The following is a 20,239-nucleotide window of genomic DNA, read 5'->3' on the forward strand; positions in this document are numbered from 1 at the left end:
TGCAACAACAAAAAAGTTTCTCCAAAGATTAACAGAGAGCGCCTTCTCTATAGAAAGAGCCCATGGTCCAATCCACACCATCTTCGCACAACTTTAGAAGAAGCAGTACGAGCATGATCAATCCCTCTCCTCAGCCATTTTCATCATCCATGTTCATGAAGAGTGGTGGATCATCCTCTCACTTGTACAAATTGCAGGGCCAGTCAACAACGACGAGTTTAAGCTCCTCTCACCATCATCATCATCACTCTTCCCAGGGTAAAATCACCAAGCGACACAAAACTGCATTACGGAATTATCCTGTCCTTGTTGCTCCTCAAAGATCTCTGGTTGGAGGAGGAAGAGGAGGAATAGATCAGCAGCAGAATCCATCCTCCTCCTCGTCTTCTTCTTCCATTCCACCAACACCAGTTCCCTTCACTTCGACAAGAAAGAAGCAACAACCACAGAATGCATCCTGTGTCCATATGTGCACGACTTATTCGAGTAGTAGTTATGGTTCCGAAAAGGCAAAAACGATCAACAAGAAAAATTCCTCCGTCTTGTCCTCAGTCATGCAACAATTAACTTTTCACTCAATGAATCCAAAAAGTACTGTTTCGAGCAATGGAAATGGTAATAGCAGTACTGCTAGGAATCATTCTCAAGTCGTCGTCGTCGATGAAGATGGATTGTCCTACTGCAATCCTCCAAACTCTCAGAGATCCTCACCTCTTCCTTCTTCACACAACCAGAGTAAGTCTCAAGCAAGATCCATCAATCATGCATCCTCCTCAACCTCCACTACTGCATTACAATTCAATCAAGTCGATATCAAAGCTCCTTCACGAAGTAGTCCAAAAAGAGATCAAAATTATCAAATATTTCATTTCAAGCTCCATAATCGATCGGGAAGTACAAGTAGTAGTAGTAGCAGTAGTGGAGGCAGTAGTAACAATGCTGGAACATGCCAGGCACAAGCACAACCACCACTCACGAGTGAAAGAGTTACTAGTAGTACTTTAACTCCCAATGGGGACATGGCTGCATGTCGTCATGGAAATATGCCTCTTCTCTCTCCTAATCATCCTCATAGCACACAGACTTGTAGTTCCTCACAAATATGGAAGAGTTGTTCATCCACCTATTATACACATCATCATCATCAACAGCCAGCCTCATGTTCTTCCTCTGCAAGTCTTACTCCGAGTGCGAGTACGAGTACGGGTTGTTCTCAACAACAGAGCCTTGCTTCCCATCCAACTCTTTTGAATGAAGAAGAGGAAGAGGAGCCTCTTTTCATCATCCTCTCTCCATTCCGAGAACAAAGCTCTGAATCCCCTCTCACTCTCAAAATTCCAAGTATTAAATATTTGGAGAGAACCATCTTGAATGAACCCATTTCGGGCCGTGAAAAGTATTGTGCTGCTTCTACATCTTCCTTTTCATCTCCAAGTGCAGCCATGTCTCGTAAATATGATATGGAAAAGATTTTCAAGAATTACATTTCGGAAAAAGAAATGTTAACGAGTCATTTGAATTTGAATTCGACCAACTCCAAAACTATCTGAATTCATGGAATGAATAGAATAAAATTAAATAAGTTGTGTGTGAAAATTGAAATTCAAATGTGTCATTAAAAATTAATATGTGCATTTGTTAATGATGGAAATCAGCATTTCGAGTGCGTTCCAAATAATGAAGGTGAGCTTTTCGAGTAAATTCCAAATAAAGAAGAAGAGCTAAATCGCGATAATAATTAATAACTATTCGATTGTTTCCACATTAGAATAAATATCTTGTATAGGTTTACCCAAGCAAACGTCCACACAATTCCAAAAATCCAGCACTGGAAGCCATCGATGAGTAAGACCAAGTAAGGACATCCATTCAAATTGATCACTTTTCGGGTGCCTGTAGCAGCAACAGCAAGTGCAACACCAAAAACAGAAAAAACATGTGCAATTCAAATATCGAAGTGAAGGATGAGAACAGCACCTCGTGCAACATTTGTCAAATGTTCCCACACCTGGAATCAGTGCTTCAAACTCACTCCATTGATCGAAACGAATTGCTGACAACTCTGAATTAGGGTAGAGAGGAATGGTGAGTTTGTTGAGGCGTGTTGCACAAATTGTACGATCAAATTCCAATGTTAAAAATTCAAAGTGCAATCCATATTCGTTGTGGGTACAAATAATTTCTTCATAGCAAACGTCTTTTAAATGTTGAACTTGATTGTAGTAACGTTCTCTCCATTCGTTTGAAATTGAGAGTGTTGATCCATAGCAATGTTTGATTGCAATCTTGAAGAAATGTTCTCTCTCCTTCATATTCATATGCTCAAAAGCAATCATGTTTAGGAATTGAATGCCCTCTTTTTCAAACTTCTCAATTTTAGGCAATAAAGTTTTTCCATTCAATACATTATACTTAAATCTCCGTAAAACATTGTCTTGAATGCACAGAAAATTGTAAAATGCATTTCGTGCTTTGGTATTGTCACTTCTTGATAAATATTTAAATTTCCGAATAATGTTTTTGCTATAAATCTTTTTCAACGAAATATTTGTTTTTTCCATCAATTTTACGAGTCTATGTCTAAAAATAATGTAAAAAATTATGTTTGAAATAAATTGCTGCTGTAAATAATTGTCTCCTCGAAATCTATAAAGCGCCTTAAAATTCTCATAAACTATTCCCTTCTTCAGATCAATATTTTCTTCTGGTGTAGAGAATATAAATCCAGAATATATACAATGTCCAGACTCCTTATTGTTAATCGTGACAACAGCATTATTCAAAGCCTCCTCGTTAGCAATAATTACATGAAGAATAAATTTCTTAAATAATCGGCATGCATTCACGGTCCAATTCTTCGTATCAACAATATCAGGATATTTGAGTTTCCAATTTTCAATAAAACGAGCTAGCGAAACGTGTTGAGATTGTAAAACAGTATCATAGTAGGTGAGAAAGTTAGAATCTGTTAAGGTTGATTTGTTGTCATCTTCAATTAGTTTAAAACAACTGTGTTCAATACTCTCCAACAATATGTGAAAATTATCCCATGAAATTATTATTTCTGCTTGAAAATCCTCTCGGAGCAAATCAAATCTAACTGAGATCAACCAATACAAACTCTTACACGAATACTTCAAAGATTCAATATCCGTTGTATCGGAACAAAATTTTAAAATTACAGAGAGCATGTCTTGATTGAGATCTTGTAATTTCGACCGATGTACTTGCTGTTTGTTTTGAGAATTTAAGTGGACGCTTCTAATTCCATGATGATGATCATTGTGATGATCACGATCACTGTTGGCCAGTAGCAGCTCGGAACGTTCATCGAATAACGATAAATTCATTTTTATTTGGACGATAAAAAATGAGCGAACGAGGAAGGAGCTTGGTCCTGTTTTAAGGTTCAGACGTCTCTAACAACCAAATGCAAAGTTTCGAAACCGTTTACAGCGAGTTTGATTGTAACTTCAGAACTATTCAATTTGTTATCGTATTTACTTGCGGAATATGGCTTTTTGATTCCAGTCTATATGTTTTCTTTTCTTTCTGCTGGTTTAAGACTCTCAAGCCTCTTCTCGTGGCTTCTCAATTTCTTTGAAATAGTTCACAAAGCACAGAGAAGAAACGAGCGATGGCTTCCAGTCATTCGTATCACATAAGTGGCATTAGGCTTTTGGCAATATTTACATTTATAATTTCTGCCGTCTGGATTAACAGGGAAATGAAACGTACCTCAGATGTTAACATTTTGCAATCATCCGTAAGTACATGTTTCAAATTATTATTATTTCAGAAAACATTCTCAACTATACCTGCAAACAGTTCCTTCCTTTCGCAGCATTTTGTTTCATTATTACTGTGATTCAAAATGTTTTTTTCCTTTTAGTGACCTTTAAAGTTGGGGGAGAATATCTAGGTGATGCATTCGGTAGTATGGTAGTGTTATTGAGTTCAACATTCAACTTGAGCGTAGGCTACATAGAATATGATCAAGAAGAATTGAAGGATTTGTATTACTCATTGTGCTGTTTTGTTGCAGCAAGATCAAGAAAATTCAAATAGTCAAGAAGACACTGACTATTGGTGGGTTGACGATCTCGTTTAAATTGGACCAAGTTCTTTTGTGATAGAGGTGGACGATCTTTTGGGAGCGATATATATATTTCAAAGCTTCTTTATTAACTGCCTATGGAATGCTTTTAGTGGAAATGTACTGGCCTCCTAGCTCAGTTGGCAGTAGCGCTGTCCTAGTAAGACAGAGGTCTTGGGTTCGATTCCCAAGGGGGCCAAGTATCTAATTTTAAATTTGAGTGGGTTTCTTCAAGCAAGATTCTCGTTGGACGTTTTTTGACCACCAGAAACTTGGGGAACACGGGTGTGGCAAATATCATCTTGCTACTTGTTGATAAATATTGCTATTGTTACTGGGGAGATCAAGGATAAGCGTGCAAATACCCAACATTGAGAAAGCCAATGAGGAGCATTTTCGAACACCTGTTACCTTTCAAATGTCAGCTTCCATTACAGGTGTTCCCAAGCAGCAATTCAAAAAAATGACTCCGTACTTCAGCCCTCCATCCACTCGCGTGGGTGCTTTATTGATCGTGCTTGTTCTCTCCCTCTTTGTCATCATCATCCTTTCATCAGAAAATGACCACATGGTCCAAGCAACAACAAGTGAATGCAGATATCCGAAAGGAAATGTCAACCAAAAACGAAAAGGAGCTGTTCTTGCCCTCGCTGTGGATACTCTCCATCAAGAAATTGAATCGCAACTCCTTTCTCATGTCTTTGAATTGCAAGAACAAGCTCTCACACAAGAGGGAAGAATTCTCAATGATGAAGATCTCGAGTTCACTGAATTTCTCGAACAAGAATTGATCGATTCGAGTGGACAAGTGACAAAATCCTTATTCAGACGTCGTCTCGGAAGAAGATTGAGAAGACTCGGTCGAAGATTGAAACGAGTCGTTCGAAGAGTCACTCATGGCGTGGGTCGTGTGGGTCGAAGATTCAAACGAGGTTTCAGAAGTTTTGGAAGAAGATTTAGAAGATTAAGAAGACGATTTGGACGTGGTTTGAGAAGATTGGGAAGAAGATTGGGTCGCAGAATTGGAAGAGGATTAAGACGATTGGGAAGAAGATTGGGACGTGGTTTGAGAAGATTCGGAAGAGTGGTTCGTCAATTGAACAGGTAGGTGCGCATTAGTGTGCTTTTGTGATTGAACGAAGGAATATGATTTTTTTTAAAAACATTATGTTATGGTCCTCATTGATGGCCCTATTTCACAATTCTGGTTGTTCATTGACTCGATCTATTATGGTTTATTCTGTGTTGAAATTGATATTTATTGTTTTTCTATTATTATCCAATTATTCATTATTACTAATTAATTTTTTGAATGACATGTCCAAAGTGCTTTGGTAAAGACTGTCAAAGCTGTGGTTAAGGTTTTAAAGACAGTCCTCAAAGAAGTGACAAGTTTGATCACTCCGAAAGCAAAAGGTATGTCACACTTTCTCTTTCATCCACCTTATAATTGAATTCCTTCTTCAATTATTTTTCCATTGAATTCCTTCTTGAATTATACAATTGAATTCCTTTTCAAATCTCAATTCCTTAAATAGAAATTGTGGCCTCATCCGTTCCTAAATTTACCGGAGCAACAGGACCCACCAACAAAGTGATGGAAAATCGTACACCTTTCAAAGGTCTTGGCGGTGAATGTGTCTCTTGTCGTGTCGATTGCATGAAAGTCTATCCAGCTGCTGGTGGTTCTCTTTTTTCAAAATGTTCCAAACGTTTCCATTATTATGGGTGTCAATTGGTGGCTCCATGCATGCATCCATCAACTGCCACAGATTCTGAAATTGAAGGAATGATTGGAATTTGTGTGGTGAGAAATGGATGTGAATTGAATCAATCGGTGTGGGGTGAAATCACATGGGTGAATGCAAAACACATTCTTCAAACAGTGATTGGAAGAGTTCGTGCGTCGGGAGTTTCGACAGAGTAACAAGATGATTATCGGAATGAATATTTGGTGTTTTTGAATGTGATCTGTTGAAGAAGTCTTCTGACAAGTGACGTGGGATAGCACAAGTGTTTTTTGAGATTTCACTCTAAGGTAACCCTATTCGATTCACTCAAACAAATTCAGTTTCAATGTTCTATCTTGTCGCGTATGATTGATTTTTTCATCATAATCAGATCCAGCGCAATTTGCCTTTGTTTGGATTGACTCAAAAACGTCAACTGTCATAACCACCCCAATTTACGCATCTCCAGCACTATCGCGAAAAAATGAAACCAACAACAACCAAAATTTCACTATTTCTCGTTCTCTGCTTGTTGTTTGTGTGTGCGTTGACTCTAATGCCAAACGTCAATGCGACCACCAGCGAATGCAGATACCCAGCAGGATCCGTCAACAACAAGCGTAAAGGAACAGTCCTTTCACATGATGAAATTGAAGAAATTGTGGAAGGTCACATTCTCTCTCGAATTGCTCTCGAAGAGGATGATGAAAATGCTCTCACTGAAGAAGATTTGGCTATTTTGAGTGAACATGCTGAAACATTGAGTGAACATCCGGTCTTGTTCCGTCGGTTCCGTCGATTCTTCAGACGTGTTGGACGAGTCTTTAGAAGAATTGGAAGATTTATTGGAAGAGTTTTGAAAGGAGTTTTTAAGTTATTTGGATTTTCTCGCAAGGCAAAGAAAATCATTGAAGACTCACCCAAAGATTGGAATGGAGCTACTGGACCAACCGAACTCAAAAAAAAGAATCAACTTCCATTCGTGGGTCACGTGGCCAAGACACCTTGTATTGCTTGTCGTGTGAATTGTATGAAACATTACAACGCTTTGGGAGGATCTTTGTTCTCAAGTTGTAAGACTCAATTTTATTATTATGGATGTCGACAAACTGCTCCATGTTATGAACCAACCACTGCAGAGGATAGTGTCATTGAAGGAATGATTGGAATTTGTATGTATCGTAATGGATGTCAACTGGTTCCTCAATGGGAACAAGTCGGTAGGAATCTTATGACCTTGCAACAAGTCATTGGAAGAATTAGACAGTCACAGGTGAGTGCAGAATAATAATGTCATGCCGTCCTTGTCGTTGTGTTTTCTGTGAACTCATACGATCATATTATTATTAAAAATTGAACTCTGATCTTAATAAATCATGTTGTATTTTAAGCATGAAATGTTGAATGTCGATCATACAACTGTGAACTTGTCAACCATTCTATGGCCTATGCATGCAAGTACTGCTTAGTGAAGAGTTGAATAAGCAGCTTGGTATTCTCATCGGTGCCTGCATGTTGTGTCAATTCCTCAATGAGCTCACTTCTCAGTTTTTTGATTGGTTCTGAATTTCTGTCGTGTCCCTGCTGGAGAATATCCTTTTGTTTGCTTAAATTCTTGATAAGAATAGGAAGGAAAGATCCAGGTTTCACACACGAAGGAATTTCTAATTTTTCTCCATCAATGAAAATGGACTCACAACTATCGTTGGATGTCGTGCTTATATTGTCTAAATTGGGCATGCTAAAAAGTTCTCCAAACAACTCGTCATCAAAGTTGAAAGTGGTAGAGGATAAGGGAGCTTCATTATTCAAAAAGTTCATAATGTCAAATCCACTGTCATCTTCAAAATCAAAATCGTTGGTCGAGAGTGTTGCGGATGCATGGTGATTCGAAGAACCATTACCATTGTTATTGTTGTTGCTACTAGTTGTGGTGGTGGTGTTTGTGCTGAAAGTATTATTATTTGAAATGTTGATAGGTTGTACTAGTGTGGCATGAGAGAATGATTGTAGATAGAGGAATGTTTCAACTTCTCGAATAACTTCACCATAGAGTTTGTTCACGATTGGATATTTGCTAGTGAGAGTCTTGAGTGCTGACATGTCCTCTCGTAAATTAATGGATGAATGGAAACTTTCAGTTGGTTTTCCATATTTCAGTCTGACTCGAACGCCCTTAATGATCGTACTGATGAATGGTGTTGGAAGGAAAACAAAGAGTGGTAGTTTGGTAATTTCAATAATATCTGCAGCGAACTTGAGCATTGATTCTGTTCGTTTTGTGACTGCTCTCTCGTAGACGTCAAGGACCACATCCAGAAAATTCAAATAACTTGTAATGTATAGAATGGAGTCCTTGTTCATCATGGTAGAGAACAATAGATCAATGTACTTGCTTAGGAACTTTATCAATCGGTCTAATTCTTCCATCTCGTCATCTTGAATATGTTCCCAATCTTGAATAAATGTCAAATCAATTCTAATCTTATTACCAATATGTTGCAGCTTTCTAACGAGAGAATTCGTAGGTTCTTCAAACTCGGCAAGAAACATTTCAATAGGTCTCAAATATCGATGCACTAACAGAGCAGGTAATCCATACATAATATTCGAAACAAAGCTATTGGTACCGCTAATTTTTGATAATTGACTCACTACAGGTTTTGCTCCATTCACAAAGCCACGTGAGCCAATTCCAAAGCAATGCATGGTACCCCAAACTTTTTGACACAAAGATTCAACCATTGAGGTGTACATTCTAGCACGTTGAAGGTCACCTTCTCCTACTAGATAATACACTAGAAAAGTTAAAGCAATGGGAATAGACATTCCATCCATGTCATCAAAATATTTTCCAATAATGGTTTTAGAATTATTGAACCACTTGTTCTTTAAATCTTGAATAAATAAATCGTCATGGATCGAGTCCATACTTGAAGCTCCACTTCCCATAGATGCTTCTAGAGGTGACTCAAATTGTTGACTTGTTTGATGCAAGTTTATGGATGCACCAGCAGAGTGTATCAAATCAAGATTATTTGCGCAATTTCTATATTGTTGATACACAAAGTTTCCAGAGCATTGCAGTGTTGCAGCCAAGACTGCAAAAAACACAGCCAAATCTTTTTCCATATCTGTTGCTGAGGACCAATGTTGTTTGGCAACTCTGTCATAAAAATTCTTAATTTGAATACCAAATGATTGTTGTAATTCTGCAGTAGGTGCCAGTTGTTGTTGCTGCTTGAGAAGTACAAGATCTAAGAGAGCAGTCATTCTCTCTTTTGGTATTAAGGGAAAGCCAAAACTGTAAGTATGAAAATAAATATCGAGAACAAATGCAGTGATGGGCTTGACTGCATGTTGAACTTGTCCTGTTGGAGTTGGAATGGACACGATAGGTGTCACTTCCGCAGAATTGGTGGATTGGAATTTTCCTGTAAATGCACTGATTAATCCAGGAGGAATATTGGCAATCAAAGAGTTTAATTGTCCAGGATTTCTCGAGAGTGCGTTGGCAGCCATGTCGAAGAGTTTGAGTTGTGTGGTACTATCGAGAGAAGCAAGCTTTGATGAAATGGCAGAAAGTGACAGGGGGGAAGAAATTGCATTCTCTAAAATGTTGTTGGTGCTGGAGAAATTGGTAGTGGATCCAGGCGAGAATGATGATTGCATGGCTGGTTGTGGAGAGGACATTTGTGGCGATGAGGAAGAGATGGTAACTCCCGCAATAGTTGGAGGAGAGGACATTTGCGAAGAGGATAACGGGTTGGTTTTTTCATGAGAGAATGATGTCGACGATGCTTTTTCAACAGGATTCGTGTTGTTGTTGTTTTGGTTGTTATGAGTAGTCTTTTTCTTCTTTTTGTTGGTGAGTTCTGGATAGAGGCAAATATGATTCGTTTGAACACATCTTGAGCAATTCGGTAAACTTCTATCACAACGTTTGTGTAAACTTCTACAGTGTTGACACGACATGGGAGCAAACTCTCCAGAGGCCTGAGGTTTGTGGAGTTGTTGATAGAAAGTTGCGTTTTTTCTCTTCTTCTTTCCTTCTTCATTCGTCGTTGTTGTTGTAGCTGCCATTGTCGTAGTCATGGAAGAGTTGCCATTGTGGTTGATGTTATTATCAGCACTTGTAGCCATGGGCAAAGCAATCTCCATAACGGATTCATGAACCGATGAAACACTCTCCTTTCTTTTTCTTGAATGACTTGCATTGGTGGTGTTCGGTTGCTGCTGTTGGTGGTGGTGGTAGTGGTGGTGTTCTTGTTGTTGAATGTTGTTGTTATTTCCATGATTCGGATGATGACCAGCAGTCGTCATTTTGATGTTCTTGTTGTTATTATTCGTATTATTCGTATTTTGGTGGTTATTGGAATCCCGATGAACCTGTAATAGGTGCAACGAGGATGATGAAGAAGAGAGGCTGCTGCTACTACTATTACTCTTTGAATTTTCTTCTAGAGGAGAAGTGGACGTTTTCTTCTTGAATGAGGATTCTCCTCCTCTTCCGTCATGGCAATGATCCAATCGGAACATTGGCGTTCAAAAACTTAAAGCAACAAAAGGAAAGTAGATCCTTGCGTTGTAATTTCAAAAGATCCGAAGTTGAAATCCAATCAATAGGGTAATAATTGATTTGCGAGTATCTGACTGTGAACATGCAACTCATCAAAAAAGAGAGAAATTCAGCAGAGAGGAAGATTTTCGCACAATTTTTTGAATCTCTCCCTCACAACAACAACAACATCACTCAGCAGACGATCTTTTCGCCTTTCTCGAAGGTGATGAACTAACGAGAGAGAGTAGTCCATTAAAATAATTGGCCATGAGAAAAGTCAGGGAATATTCCCAAAACAGATTTTCCTTTGAGAGGAGGATCTTTGGCAAGATTTGAGAATTGTTGAATGAAAAGAATTTTTAAAAAATTGAAAAAATATTTAAAAAATTGATTGAGAAATTCAAGAGAAGAGCTCTCCAATCTCTTCTTCGTTCTCTTGAGAGTAATAATCATCATCATGACGGCGAGCCATTTTGCACGAGCCCAACAGATCATGCAAGGCTTGTTGGATGTGATTCGGAATGATATCATGAGAGAGGAAGCACGTTCTACGACAATGGCTTCAAATCAGTGTGTGGATGATGATCCTGATGATGGAATGGAAAAAACTAATGGAGGAAGCCAAATGAATAGTCTGCAATCACTTCCGATGACTTACAAGAAATCGTTGGAATATTATTTATTTCATTTTCCGATCATGTTTCAATCATTGTCATGTAAATTTGTACAATTTTTGGCGAACATTATTTGTGAATTGGCATTTGGAAACCTATCAGCAAATATGAACAAATTAGAGGATGTTTATTTCAAAATTATTTTCAGGAGGAAACACTTGTGGATTGATTTGATAAAAACATTGTTTAAATCCCAAGAGTATTTTGTATCGAGGAGTTTTAAAAGTTATTCGTCATCGTATAATAATTCACAATGTCTACATTTGAAAATAGAAGAAGGTCTAAAATTCTTGATCACTAATTTTATTCAAACTATGCGAAATATACTACAAAAAGAAATTAATGATTTAAACCAAGTGTCGGAACAGAGACTTGATTATTCAACAGAGAATGATACACTACTGGGTACTTGGTTTTATTTACTCATGGATTATTGCTTTCTTGATAGGATTCAAAATGATTTATCAAATCTCCTAGATCCAAAATTTAAAAATTATACCCTTTTCGATGCATGCAGTGGACATCGACGGCTCGTTGTATTTTATTTAGATCTCGCAGATTCTCAGAACCTAAATTCGAGGATTACTCAAATTACGTCTCAAATTGCTAAAATGATCACTATGGATCGTAAGAACAAGGAAATAATTATTCAACCTAGAGTTGCTTGTACAAGCGAAGGCGAAGACAACAACACATATCGAGACCTAATGAAGCCATTTATTGCACTCGTCATCAAAAAGGAACGAACTATTGACGTCCCTCTAGTCACTAATTTTGTGGAAAAACACAAAATTCTAAGAAATTTATTCAACCTAGAAACTTTTTTATCAAAATTTGTAACCACTATTGGTTCAATTACTGTACACTCTTCCGATTTTTTAAACCATGAAATTCTTGAAAGGAATCATTGGAATACTGAATTCGAAACGATAGACGAGAGAAAATTGGAAATAATTTTAAAAAACACATCCAAATTTTTTGCCTGTTTTTTGGAGTATTATATCAATGAGAAACAGCTCGATGAACCTCAAATAATCTCCATATGGGAAATTGTTGTCTCATTAAGAAATGCAAATGTTTCTATGAACAGCACTCATATTTTACAACGTAATTTATTTCAAGAGCTCTCCATATCAAAGCTCGTCAAATTATTGAAAATCTTTGATAACAGAGAAAAGTGTTCTTTCTTTGAGAACAATCAACTCTTTGCCATAAGAAACGATGGTAAAACCCTTTTGTCAATGTCAAATGACGTGGTTGAGAGTGTGTGTTGTACACTATTTTTCAAGATGATTTCATCTAACTCTGTGACTGAATACTTTCCATCTATTCTCCGAGTTTACAAGCTCTGTGACACATCCTATTTCAAAATTCTCCTATCCAAAGTTTGCAAAATCATTGTCTCGGATATTGTTAAAAATTATAAGGGAGCCTCGTTGGAAGAATGTATAGTGGCTTCGAATTCTGTCTCTTACCATTCTCATGTAAATATCTTTCTTCAATTTCTCTCGAGTGGAAATAATGAAGAACAAACATTTGTAGATATTCTGAACTACTTAATGCTAGAAACGAAAATCCAACCCTTTAATGATTCTTCGAAATTTCTCATTCACACCTGCCTTTACTGGGCAACTATATTTCATTACTCGGAGAGTATCAAGTAAGTATTATGAAGATAATGGTTTCAAAAGGAACCGAATACCTCTCGTTCATTATTAATGATGGACTGCAGTTTTAGTTTTTTAACATGGATTTCCAACATGATCTCTAATGATGAATACAAACTTGCTCTTTTAATATGCGTCGACGAAAGAATCATCTTTGAGGACCTGAATCATGCAAGAAATTTCCTAATTGCTCCCATTGAAGGAATTGGTGACGATGCTTTGGACTTGTTGTCAGAATCCTATCGAATCTCAATTTTATCAAAATTTTCAAATCGACAAGTGCTACTACATGATGAGCAAATCGAACAACCAACGGTATCCAAGTTGAAAAAGTTGATTCGATTATATAACAAAGATCCAAATGAATTGTTGGATTACTTTAATCAAGGCTCCATACAAGAGCAAGAGATTTTTTGCAGACGGTGGAATACTCTTCTCACTCTCTATGCTTTACCATTACCAAAAAAAGCAACATCTTTATTTAATTTCCTGAAGATTTCTCTTCCAGAGGATCATCCATTTCATAGTATTATTGTATTTCGAACATTGATGGATGAGGAATTGAGTAATTTAGATTCTCCACTTAAAAAGAAAAATTTCATAACTTCAATATTAGATTCAAAAGGACTTGTGGATACAAATTCATTATCCTTCCTATTGTTGAAATTAGTGAGAGATGATTCAGACGCTTCTCCCAATAACACTATTCCAATATTTAAGCTGGTTGCTGACAGTTTCGAAAAGTATCAAGAGTGCTTTCTCATCAAAATGATTTCTCATCATTGCAAAATATTATTCTTGGACATGTGCGCAAATTCATCATTTTCACTTGTTCATGCTCAACGAATGATCAATGTATTTGAACTAGTGATGCGTCACATGGTGGATCCTTCTGAAATTTCTGCATTTCTTGACTCAGTATTGGATGCATCAACGTGTAAATTATTGATTTGGGAAAATGGAGCCAACGAAATGCCATTCTTTTTGAAAACCATCTTCCAGCTCGTGAATGAAATTGGAGACATTTCCAATCAAACAACTTCTGGACATTTTCCACTTTTTTTTCAAAGAGTTTACTTTTTGTTTTCCCATCCAGAATATGTGAAGCTGTTGAATGACGACGACGAAGTGCATTGGTGGATGTCCACTCTCAAAGTTACTTTCAAACATGAAAGTTTAGCTTCAATTGTGAAATTCAGACTTTGGATTTTTTGGTTGCAAGATATTACATCAACAACTCGAAGAGTATTGTCTGACTCGCAAACAAGAAGAAATTACATTCGAACAATATTGGAATTGTTTTTGAATGAGAGACATCACGCAAATGTCGATGCATTTTTGAAAGAATGTTTTATGGAAATGTTGGCCTTTAGTGTTCAAATATTGTCGTCTTTGCCACCTGAATTATTTTCAGTGATACGGAGCTTTGATAAGGAGGCAGAAATTGCATTTAATGTTTCAATGCTCAATCAATGGAATGAACCCGTGTTAGATGTTGCTGAACATTCAAGTCAACAACACAGACGGCATTGGTTTTTAGAAGCTTTGGCTCTCCTTTCAAAAAAGACCCATGTCACTTCAAGAATGCACATTGCTAGCTGAGAAAATGGATTTTGTCATTCGAGAAATTTTTGAGAGTGTGACGTTATTGCCCAAGAGTGTGGAACCTGAGAGTGTTTTAACCGTTTTTTCCTTATTAGCTTCCTCTCATCCTCAATTGTTTTCATTCAGTTCATATTTATCATTAACGTTTTTAGAATGGTCTGTGCAACACTTCATCATTCCACCACACTTTCTTGGAGACAATCAGCAGCAAACAGGAGAAAATGACAAAGAAAATCCAATAGACCTTCTCGAGGAAGATGAAGATAGTACGAGCAGCAATCCAGTGCTGGAGTTTTTTTTGGAGCAAGAAGACGAAACTTTTTCAGCATTGCTGGATATTGCTGGAAATACTTTGAAGACTTTATTTAAGGGAAAAAGAAAACGAAAGAAAATTGATCTAGCAGATGTTGTTTTGGCAAAGAAAACAAAATTTTGATAAATTGCACGAATCTATTCAACAAAGATCTTCTGGTAAAAGAAGTCCTCTAAAGAAATCGTAAGATTTTTGAACCACATTGGTATCTGTCACTGCGAATGGTTGTAAAATCTCAGAATCTTCTAAAAGTTTCTTTTTGTGTTTCACAGATTTGATGTTTGATTGTTGTTTTCTCAGTGCAATGGAATCAAGAAAGCCAGAATGAATCATTCGGAAGGATTTGAGGGCAAATTTCAACGCATCTCTCAAAGCATTATCCTTTTCGACAGCCTGTTCGCATTGAAATTGGATGGACAAATCGACATGCTCCGTTGAAAACTTTTCATACTTTTCTAAATGATCTGATTTTTCAGAAAATAACACATCAGAGGCTGAGCTCATTCTCTTTGTATAAAGAACGATCGATCTTCTGATATTCCCAATTCGTTGTAAATAGGTAGCATTATCTGGTGGCATTTCAAAATGGACAACCACGGCCCTAGATGCATCCTTACACGCTGGTGTGTGAGCCATACCATCGTAGACAAAATGTGTAGCTGTTTTCTTCGTAATAGATTTGTAATCCTTAGTATGTACAAATAAGGAAGAGTAAAATTCACATAGCTCTGCAGTAGGAAAATAAACAAAAATCGTTTGGAATTTTCGATATTTTGCAAGAAATCCTATCAACGAAAATAAGTAAACTAATTTGAGAGGATAACCCACAGAGATGTAAGAATGTTGTTGCTTGCTCCTGTCCATCTCGATGGATTGCTTGATAAGAGCATCTTCTGCTAAAATATCACTCATTTTCACAAATGGAGGACCTGCTCTCGTCAAATTGTTCAAAACAAATTCTGAAGTCTTACTCGAGATGGAATTGGAGTAAAATAATGTTTGACGAGAAGTTTTTTGTGGTAAATATTTGCAAATGCTGCTTAAAGTGTTGAATAACTCTGGAAGTCTTCCATAATAATCTTCACCTAAATGAAAAGCAACACATCGTAAAGATTTCAAGAATAAATCTGGTCGCTCTTCCAATACTTTGATGATATTATTTAGGGTTGAAATCACAACAGGGCGTTCTTCAAAAGTTGCATTTTGAATAAAAGATATAGTGCCAGATTCTAGAGCAGAAGGTAAATTCTTCTCAAGTTTTGTTTTCAAAGTTGTTAAAATCTCTTCTGAATCTAACAATACGAGACCTAAATTATTAATCTTCTTAGACTTTGTGACCTTATAGACATTGCTGAGTAATGGAATTAAATATGACAATGCACAATCCTCTAACACATTATTGCTACTTTGCGCATCAAACGATGAGTAACTTCCAACAGAGCAATATTCACAAATGACATCCTTTCCGTTCAAAATATTATCAAAAACAACGCTTTGAATCAGAGAAAGAAAAACATTTTCTTCATTGCTTCTATTCAATAGATCCTTCTTAACAATTGGATGAATCATATTGCTGTTAGCGATATGAATTAATTTAGAAGTGGAAACGCTGCTCTTGGTGGCTTCCTTTAATTCCGATGAGGTAAATATATGAGATGTTTCTGGTTGGTTATTGATACATTCTTCCAATTGATCAATATATCCTTGATATGATTTTTGTTTGTTTGTTTTCAGCGTTGTAGCGTTATCATCCATCTTTCTCTTTTTTTGTTCCGATGATGACGGGAGTGCTCTTTCATGGACACCATTCTTTTCAGTTATTTCTAGAGTCTCGTTGGTAGGTTCCGAGCTCTTCAAACGCGATGATGCTGCTTCTTCTTCTTCATTGCTTCTCTTCTTGTTGAACACGGAAATGTTTTTGCTTTTTGAATGAATTCTCGCCTTTTGCAACTTCTCCTTCAAAAGACTCATTTTTTTAACTCAATTATTACGATTGAAAAGGAAATTCAAAAATTTGTTCAACAATTTATCTTAATTAACTTTCGTGTCTGTGAATATTATTATATATTAATTGTTCATGAAATTTACAATTATATTATATATTATATTAAATTGTAACTTTCATGAACGATCTAATTTAATTGATCTTGACACTTGGTTCTGAACGCCATTTAAATTCAATTTCTTCTTGTCCTCCCATCACAATGGATGGGTAGACTGGTGTTTGGATCTTGTAAATGGTTTGAGTGTTGTTTGCCGACTTGGAGAGATTACGGAAAGTAAGTTTGCGGTTTTCACAGTCCATTGTCAGTTCAATCTCGTCACCAGTTTCAAATGGGAATGAAGATGAGAAATATTCAGTGGGCAACCATCGGTATGAGTTGGCAGAGCACATGTAGCAGCCATGGCTCTTGTATGGCGAAACAAAGTCATCAAATACTTTGTTTTCAACTTTTTCTTTTAGGGCGACACCAATCCCTAACCAAAAAACAAACTTGTTTACCTTAATTCGCCATGTGTAGACTCCAAAATTCATCTCAGTGTTGTTATAAATCTTGATATACGCATATTGAGAGGCAGTTCCATGAATTGAAATGATAGAATGGTCACTATTTGGCTCCACTTTAAAATCATCCTCTGCATGAATAAACTCTGAAGAAGTTTCGCTTTCTTTGATACCATATTCCTTGAATGTATCGATGTGAGAACATTTCACTACTCCATATTTCATATTCTTTTCGACTTCAACAAGTTCAGTTAATCCATCTCCTCGATTTTGCAAGTCATACAGTGTCCACTCAGAGAGAAATCGTAAAAATTGCAAAGATGGAACCACAATTCCACTGACAGTATTATGCTTGAAAATGTAGAGCATGTGACCAGAGTTGAATTGCTCAATTAATATTTTCCGTGATTGTTCATTCTTTTCGAGCTCGAAAAAGTACCTTAATATTGTAAAAACTGCTCTTGTCATGATCTGTTGTTCGTGCACATCAAGAGGTGCCTTATCACGTGACACATAATGATTGTACATGACCGTAAAGTAACCGAGAGAATCGAGTGGTTTCATGTTTCGTTGTAAATGTGATGCAATTTTTTCTTTACATTCCTTGAAATCATATTCAAGCACAAGAACTAATACGCCCATTAAACTCTCTATCGAGCATTCAAAATGATCATTACTCAAATAATTTAGAATACATTCCATAAATTCCTTCTCTTTCCCGATCTCAATCGTAAATTTGTCAGTATTATTACCTTGGAACCAACGATTGGCAAATTCAGGACTCTCCTTCCGAACCGATTCTCTATTGACTTTAAACTTCTTTCCGAGTGAGGAGAGCTCGATGGTAGTATCACTCTTTCCCGATGCAACAGCTTTGGGGAAGGAAAGACCATTCTCATTGTTGGACAGTTTCTTAAAGGTCTTGCTTAGCCATCCAAGCATTTTCAATGATGATGATGTTGTTATTGATCGTTCCAAATAAAACTTCTCCGAGTAAACCACTGAACCATTATCATTCCAAATAAACAATTTCCATTCATAACAATAGAGATCAATAACAAGAACAGGATCATCATGAACATTTAACCCGTTCATAGTATTGTCGATGATCATCATTGCAAATGGCATCATAAAAATACACACACATTAACATCAGAAACTGATCCGTTTGTGATAAAGAGTATGTAGTTCTGCATACCTCAAAAGTAAATTCGGGTGTCTGTTGAAAATTTTTTTTATAGCGATGATGAACTTGAAATTTCGATGTTGTGCTTCTCGACCAAGCTGAAACACTCGACCACGATGATTGTTGTTGTGAGATTTGTGTCCAATATAAGTTCTCTCTACTACAGAAGGTTGAGGACATTCTCGAGCTGTGTGGAGAGGGTGTATGTTTGAGAGAGTAGACGAGTCATGAATGAGGTTATAAAACTCTTTTCGTGGTGGAAACAATGTTTTCTGAGAAGTGGAGAGATGAACAAACGATTCCACACGAAATCGAAGGAGGAAGTTTGCACATGCTGACCATGATTCATGATTTTGAGATCTTTCAATACATGGGATTCAATCGAATAGGATAAGGAAGGAAATAAAATGGTGAGAAAATCCATGAGCTCATGTTGTGTGAAAGCTTCCTCAATGGTGGCCTTAAGTAAATCGGTGGAATAGATGGTTTTGTTTTCTTCTTTTGTTCTTGAACTCGAGTATAAGTCTCCATTGCTGAACAATAGTGAGGTAGGTGGAGCTTGTTTTGAGGTGTCACTGTGTTCAATATAGAGTTTTCGAAAATAATTTTGCACTTCATCTGTTTCATGTATTTCATCCATTTGTTGTGACACCATAGTCCTAATTTGTTTCTGTTTGTGTTGTTTCATGGTCAACTCTTCAGCAAGAGGATCGTACAATATGTTTGTGTGCTTGTTATGAGAGGAAACTTTTGGTTGGTAGAGGAGGAAAAATTCTTTAAGAGGAGAATCTATTTCACGTGAAAAGATATAATTCTGAAAGGATTCCGGATTGACACAATCAGTAAACTGGTTTTTCGTCCATTGAATATTACTAAAAAAGGTAGAAATTTCAGCTCTAAATTGCTCAAAATGTAAAATTTGCAGCTTAAACAACGAGTGCATGTTGATTCCAAATTTTTCATATTCAAAGTAATTCATCCAAGCTTCTGTTTTTGAACTTTCTTTTGTCACAAATCCTGAATTTTTAAAATTAATGCTTAACAATAATTCGAATTGTTTGTATTGTTTGAAAATTATTTCAAACTTTTTTCGTATCATGGCTATTAAAAAATTATTTCTTTTCATCTATGGTGACACAAAGTTGCTGTGTTTCATTCAATCATACCCAAAACATACGTTTTGCTTGATTTGGGAAAATACAATGACCGTGTTCCGCTTTTTTCTGTTGTGATTAAATTTCTCAGAACTCCATACTAAATCTAATCGTCTTTGTAAATAATATTCCAACAAATCAACCTTAGCTTCACATAATTTAAAATCCCAAAGATGCTGAATGTATTTATGTAATTCCTCTGCCATTCCTTGATACTCCTCTTCACTGTTCTCATATAAATATTTTCCAATATCTTCAATGTTACAATTCCGATTCACAAAAACATGAACAAATTGTTTCATATTCTCCATCAATTCATCACGAATATTCAATAAATACTTCTCATTGGATAGAGCAATCCGTAAATATTCAATTCCTTTTGAATTTCCGAAGGGTATCCAATCTAATAATTGTCTTGCTTCATCATTATTCGTGGATGGTGATTCATTTTGGCTCCGATCGGCAACAACAGTGTTGATGCTACTCGAATGCTCCGCTGATGTGTGTGTGAACAAACTTGTTCTTCTTGCTCGCTCTCTCGCTCTGAAACAATGAGATTGGAGCATTTCCAACAGTGGCGTAGATTGAAACATTTTTTCAGCTTTAAAACAGAGTTGCTTTAAACACACAAGTTGTGTTAGTTTTTGGTATACAATTAATCATATTCTAGGCCCAATCATTGATATTATCCTTGCGGCTTCTTTAATTACCATTTATATTCTTGAATGGACCACTTTCTCATTAAGG

At 36.6% G+C, this 20,239-nt stretch overlaps 9 protein-coding genes across 9 annotated transcripts; 4 read left to right on the plus strand and 5 right to left on the minus strand.

Annotated features, from left to right (window-relative positions):
* Positions 1–62: 62 nt before the first annotated feature.
* Positions 63–1,550, plus strand: FDP41_000341 (uncharacterized protein; the record flags this gene model as incomplete). Its single annotated transcript, XM_044706711.1, has 1 exon — positions 63–1,550. One exon carries the CDS (start codon positions 63–65, stop codon positions 1,548–1,550), a length of 1,488 nt encoding a protein of 495 aa, XP_044569155.1.
* A 195-nt stretch (positions 1,551–1,745) lies between these two features.
* Positions 1,746–3,350, minus strand: FDP41_000342 (uncharacterized protein; the record flags this gene model as incomplete). The annotated part of the gene is made up of 1 exon (XM_044706722.1): positions 1,746–3,350. The coding sequence occupies one exon, from the start codon at positions 3,348–3,350 to the stop codon at positions 1,746–1,748; it is 1,605 nt and encodes a 534-aa protein (XP_044569156.1).
* Positions 3,351–4,559: 1,209 nt separating this feature from the next.
* On the plus strand, positions 4,560–6,023 carry FDP41_000343 (uncharacterized protein; the record flags this gene model as incomplete). The annotated part of the gene is made up of 3 exons (XM_044706733.1): positions 4,560–5,200; positions 5,424–5,512; positions 5,635–6,023. 3 exons carry the CDS (start codon positions 4,560–4,562, stop codon positions 6,021–6,023), a joined length of 1,119 nt encoding a protein of 372 aa, XP_044569157.1.
* A 287-nt stretch (positions 6,024–6,310) lies between these two features.
* On the plus strand, positions 6,311–7,114 carry FDP41_000344 (uncharacterized protein; the record flags this gene model as incomplete). Its single annotated transcript, XM_044706744.1, has 1 exon — positions 6,311–7,114. One exon carries the CDS (start codon positions 6,311–6,313, stop codon positions 7,112–7,114), a length of 804 nt encoding a protein of 267 aa, XP_044569158.1.
* A 158-nt stretch (positions 7,115–7,272) lies between these two features.
* On the minus strand, positions 7,273–10,365 carry FDP41_000345 (uncharacterized protein; the record flags this gene model as incomplete). The annotated part of the gene is made up of 1 exon (XM_044706755.1): positions 7,273–10,365. The coding sequence occupies one exon, from the start codon at positions 10,363–10,365 to the stop codon at positions 7,273–7,275; it is 3,093 nt and encodes a 1,030-aa protein (XP_044569159.1).
* Positions 10,366–10,844: 479 nt separating this feature from the next.
* FDP41_000346 (uncharacterized protein) lies at positions 10,845–14,330 on the plus strand (the record flags this gene model as incomplete). The annotated part of the gene is made up of 2 exons (XM_044706766.1): positions 10,845–12,721; positions 12,794–14,330. The coding sequence occupies 2 exons, from the start codon at positions 10,845–10,847 to the stop codon at positions 14,328–14,330; spliced, it is 3,414 nt and encodes a 1,137-aa protein (XP_044569160.1).
* A 457-nt stretch (positions 14,331–14,787) lies between these two features.
* Positions 14,788–16,617, minus strand: FDP41_000347 (uncharacterized protein; the record flags this gene model as incomplete). The annotated part of the gene is made up of 1 exon (XM_044706777.1): positions 14,788–16,617. One exon carries the CDS (start codon positions 16,615–16,617, stop codon positions 14,788–14,790), a length of 1,830 nt encoding a protein of 609 aa, XP_044569161.1.
* A 166-nt stretch (positions 16,618–16,783) lies between these two features.
* On the minus strand, positions 16,784–18,094 carry FDP41_000348 (uncharacterized protein; the record flags this gene model as incomplete). Its single annotated transcript, XM_044706788.1, has 1 exon — positions 16,784–18,094. One exon carries the CDS (start codon positions 18,092–18,094, stop codon positions 16,784–16,786), a length of 1,311 nt encoding a protein of 436 aa, XP_044569162.1.
* A 404-nt stretch (positions 18,095–18,498) lies between these two features.
* On the minus strand, positions 18,499–20,085 carry FDP41_000349 (uncharacterized protein; the record flags this gene model as incomplete). The annotated part of the gene is made up of 2 exons (XM_044706799.1): positions 18,499–19,464; positions 19,516–20,085. The coding sequence occupies 2 exons, from the start codon at positions 20,083–20,085 to the stop codon at positions 18,499–18,501; spliced, it is 1,536 nt and encodes a 511-aa protein (XP_044569163.1).
* Between the last annotated feature and the right edge of the window lie 154 nt (positions 20,086–20,239).

The sequence above is a fragment of the Naegleria fowleri genome (genome assembly GCF_008403515.1).
Source record: "Naegleria fowleri strain ATCC 30894 chromosome Unknown tig2, whole genome shotgun sequence".
NCBI classification, from domain to species: Eukaryota; Heterolobosea; class Eutetramitea; order Acrasida; family Naegleriidae; genus Naegleria; species Naegleria fowleri.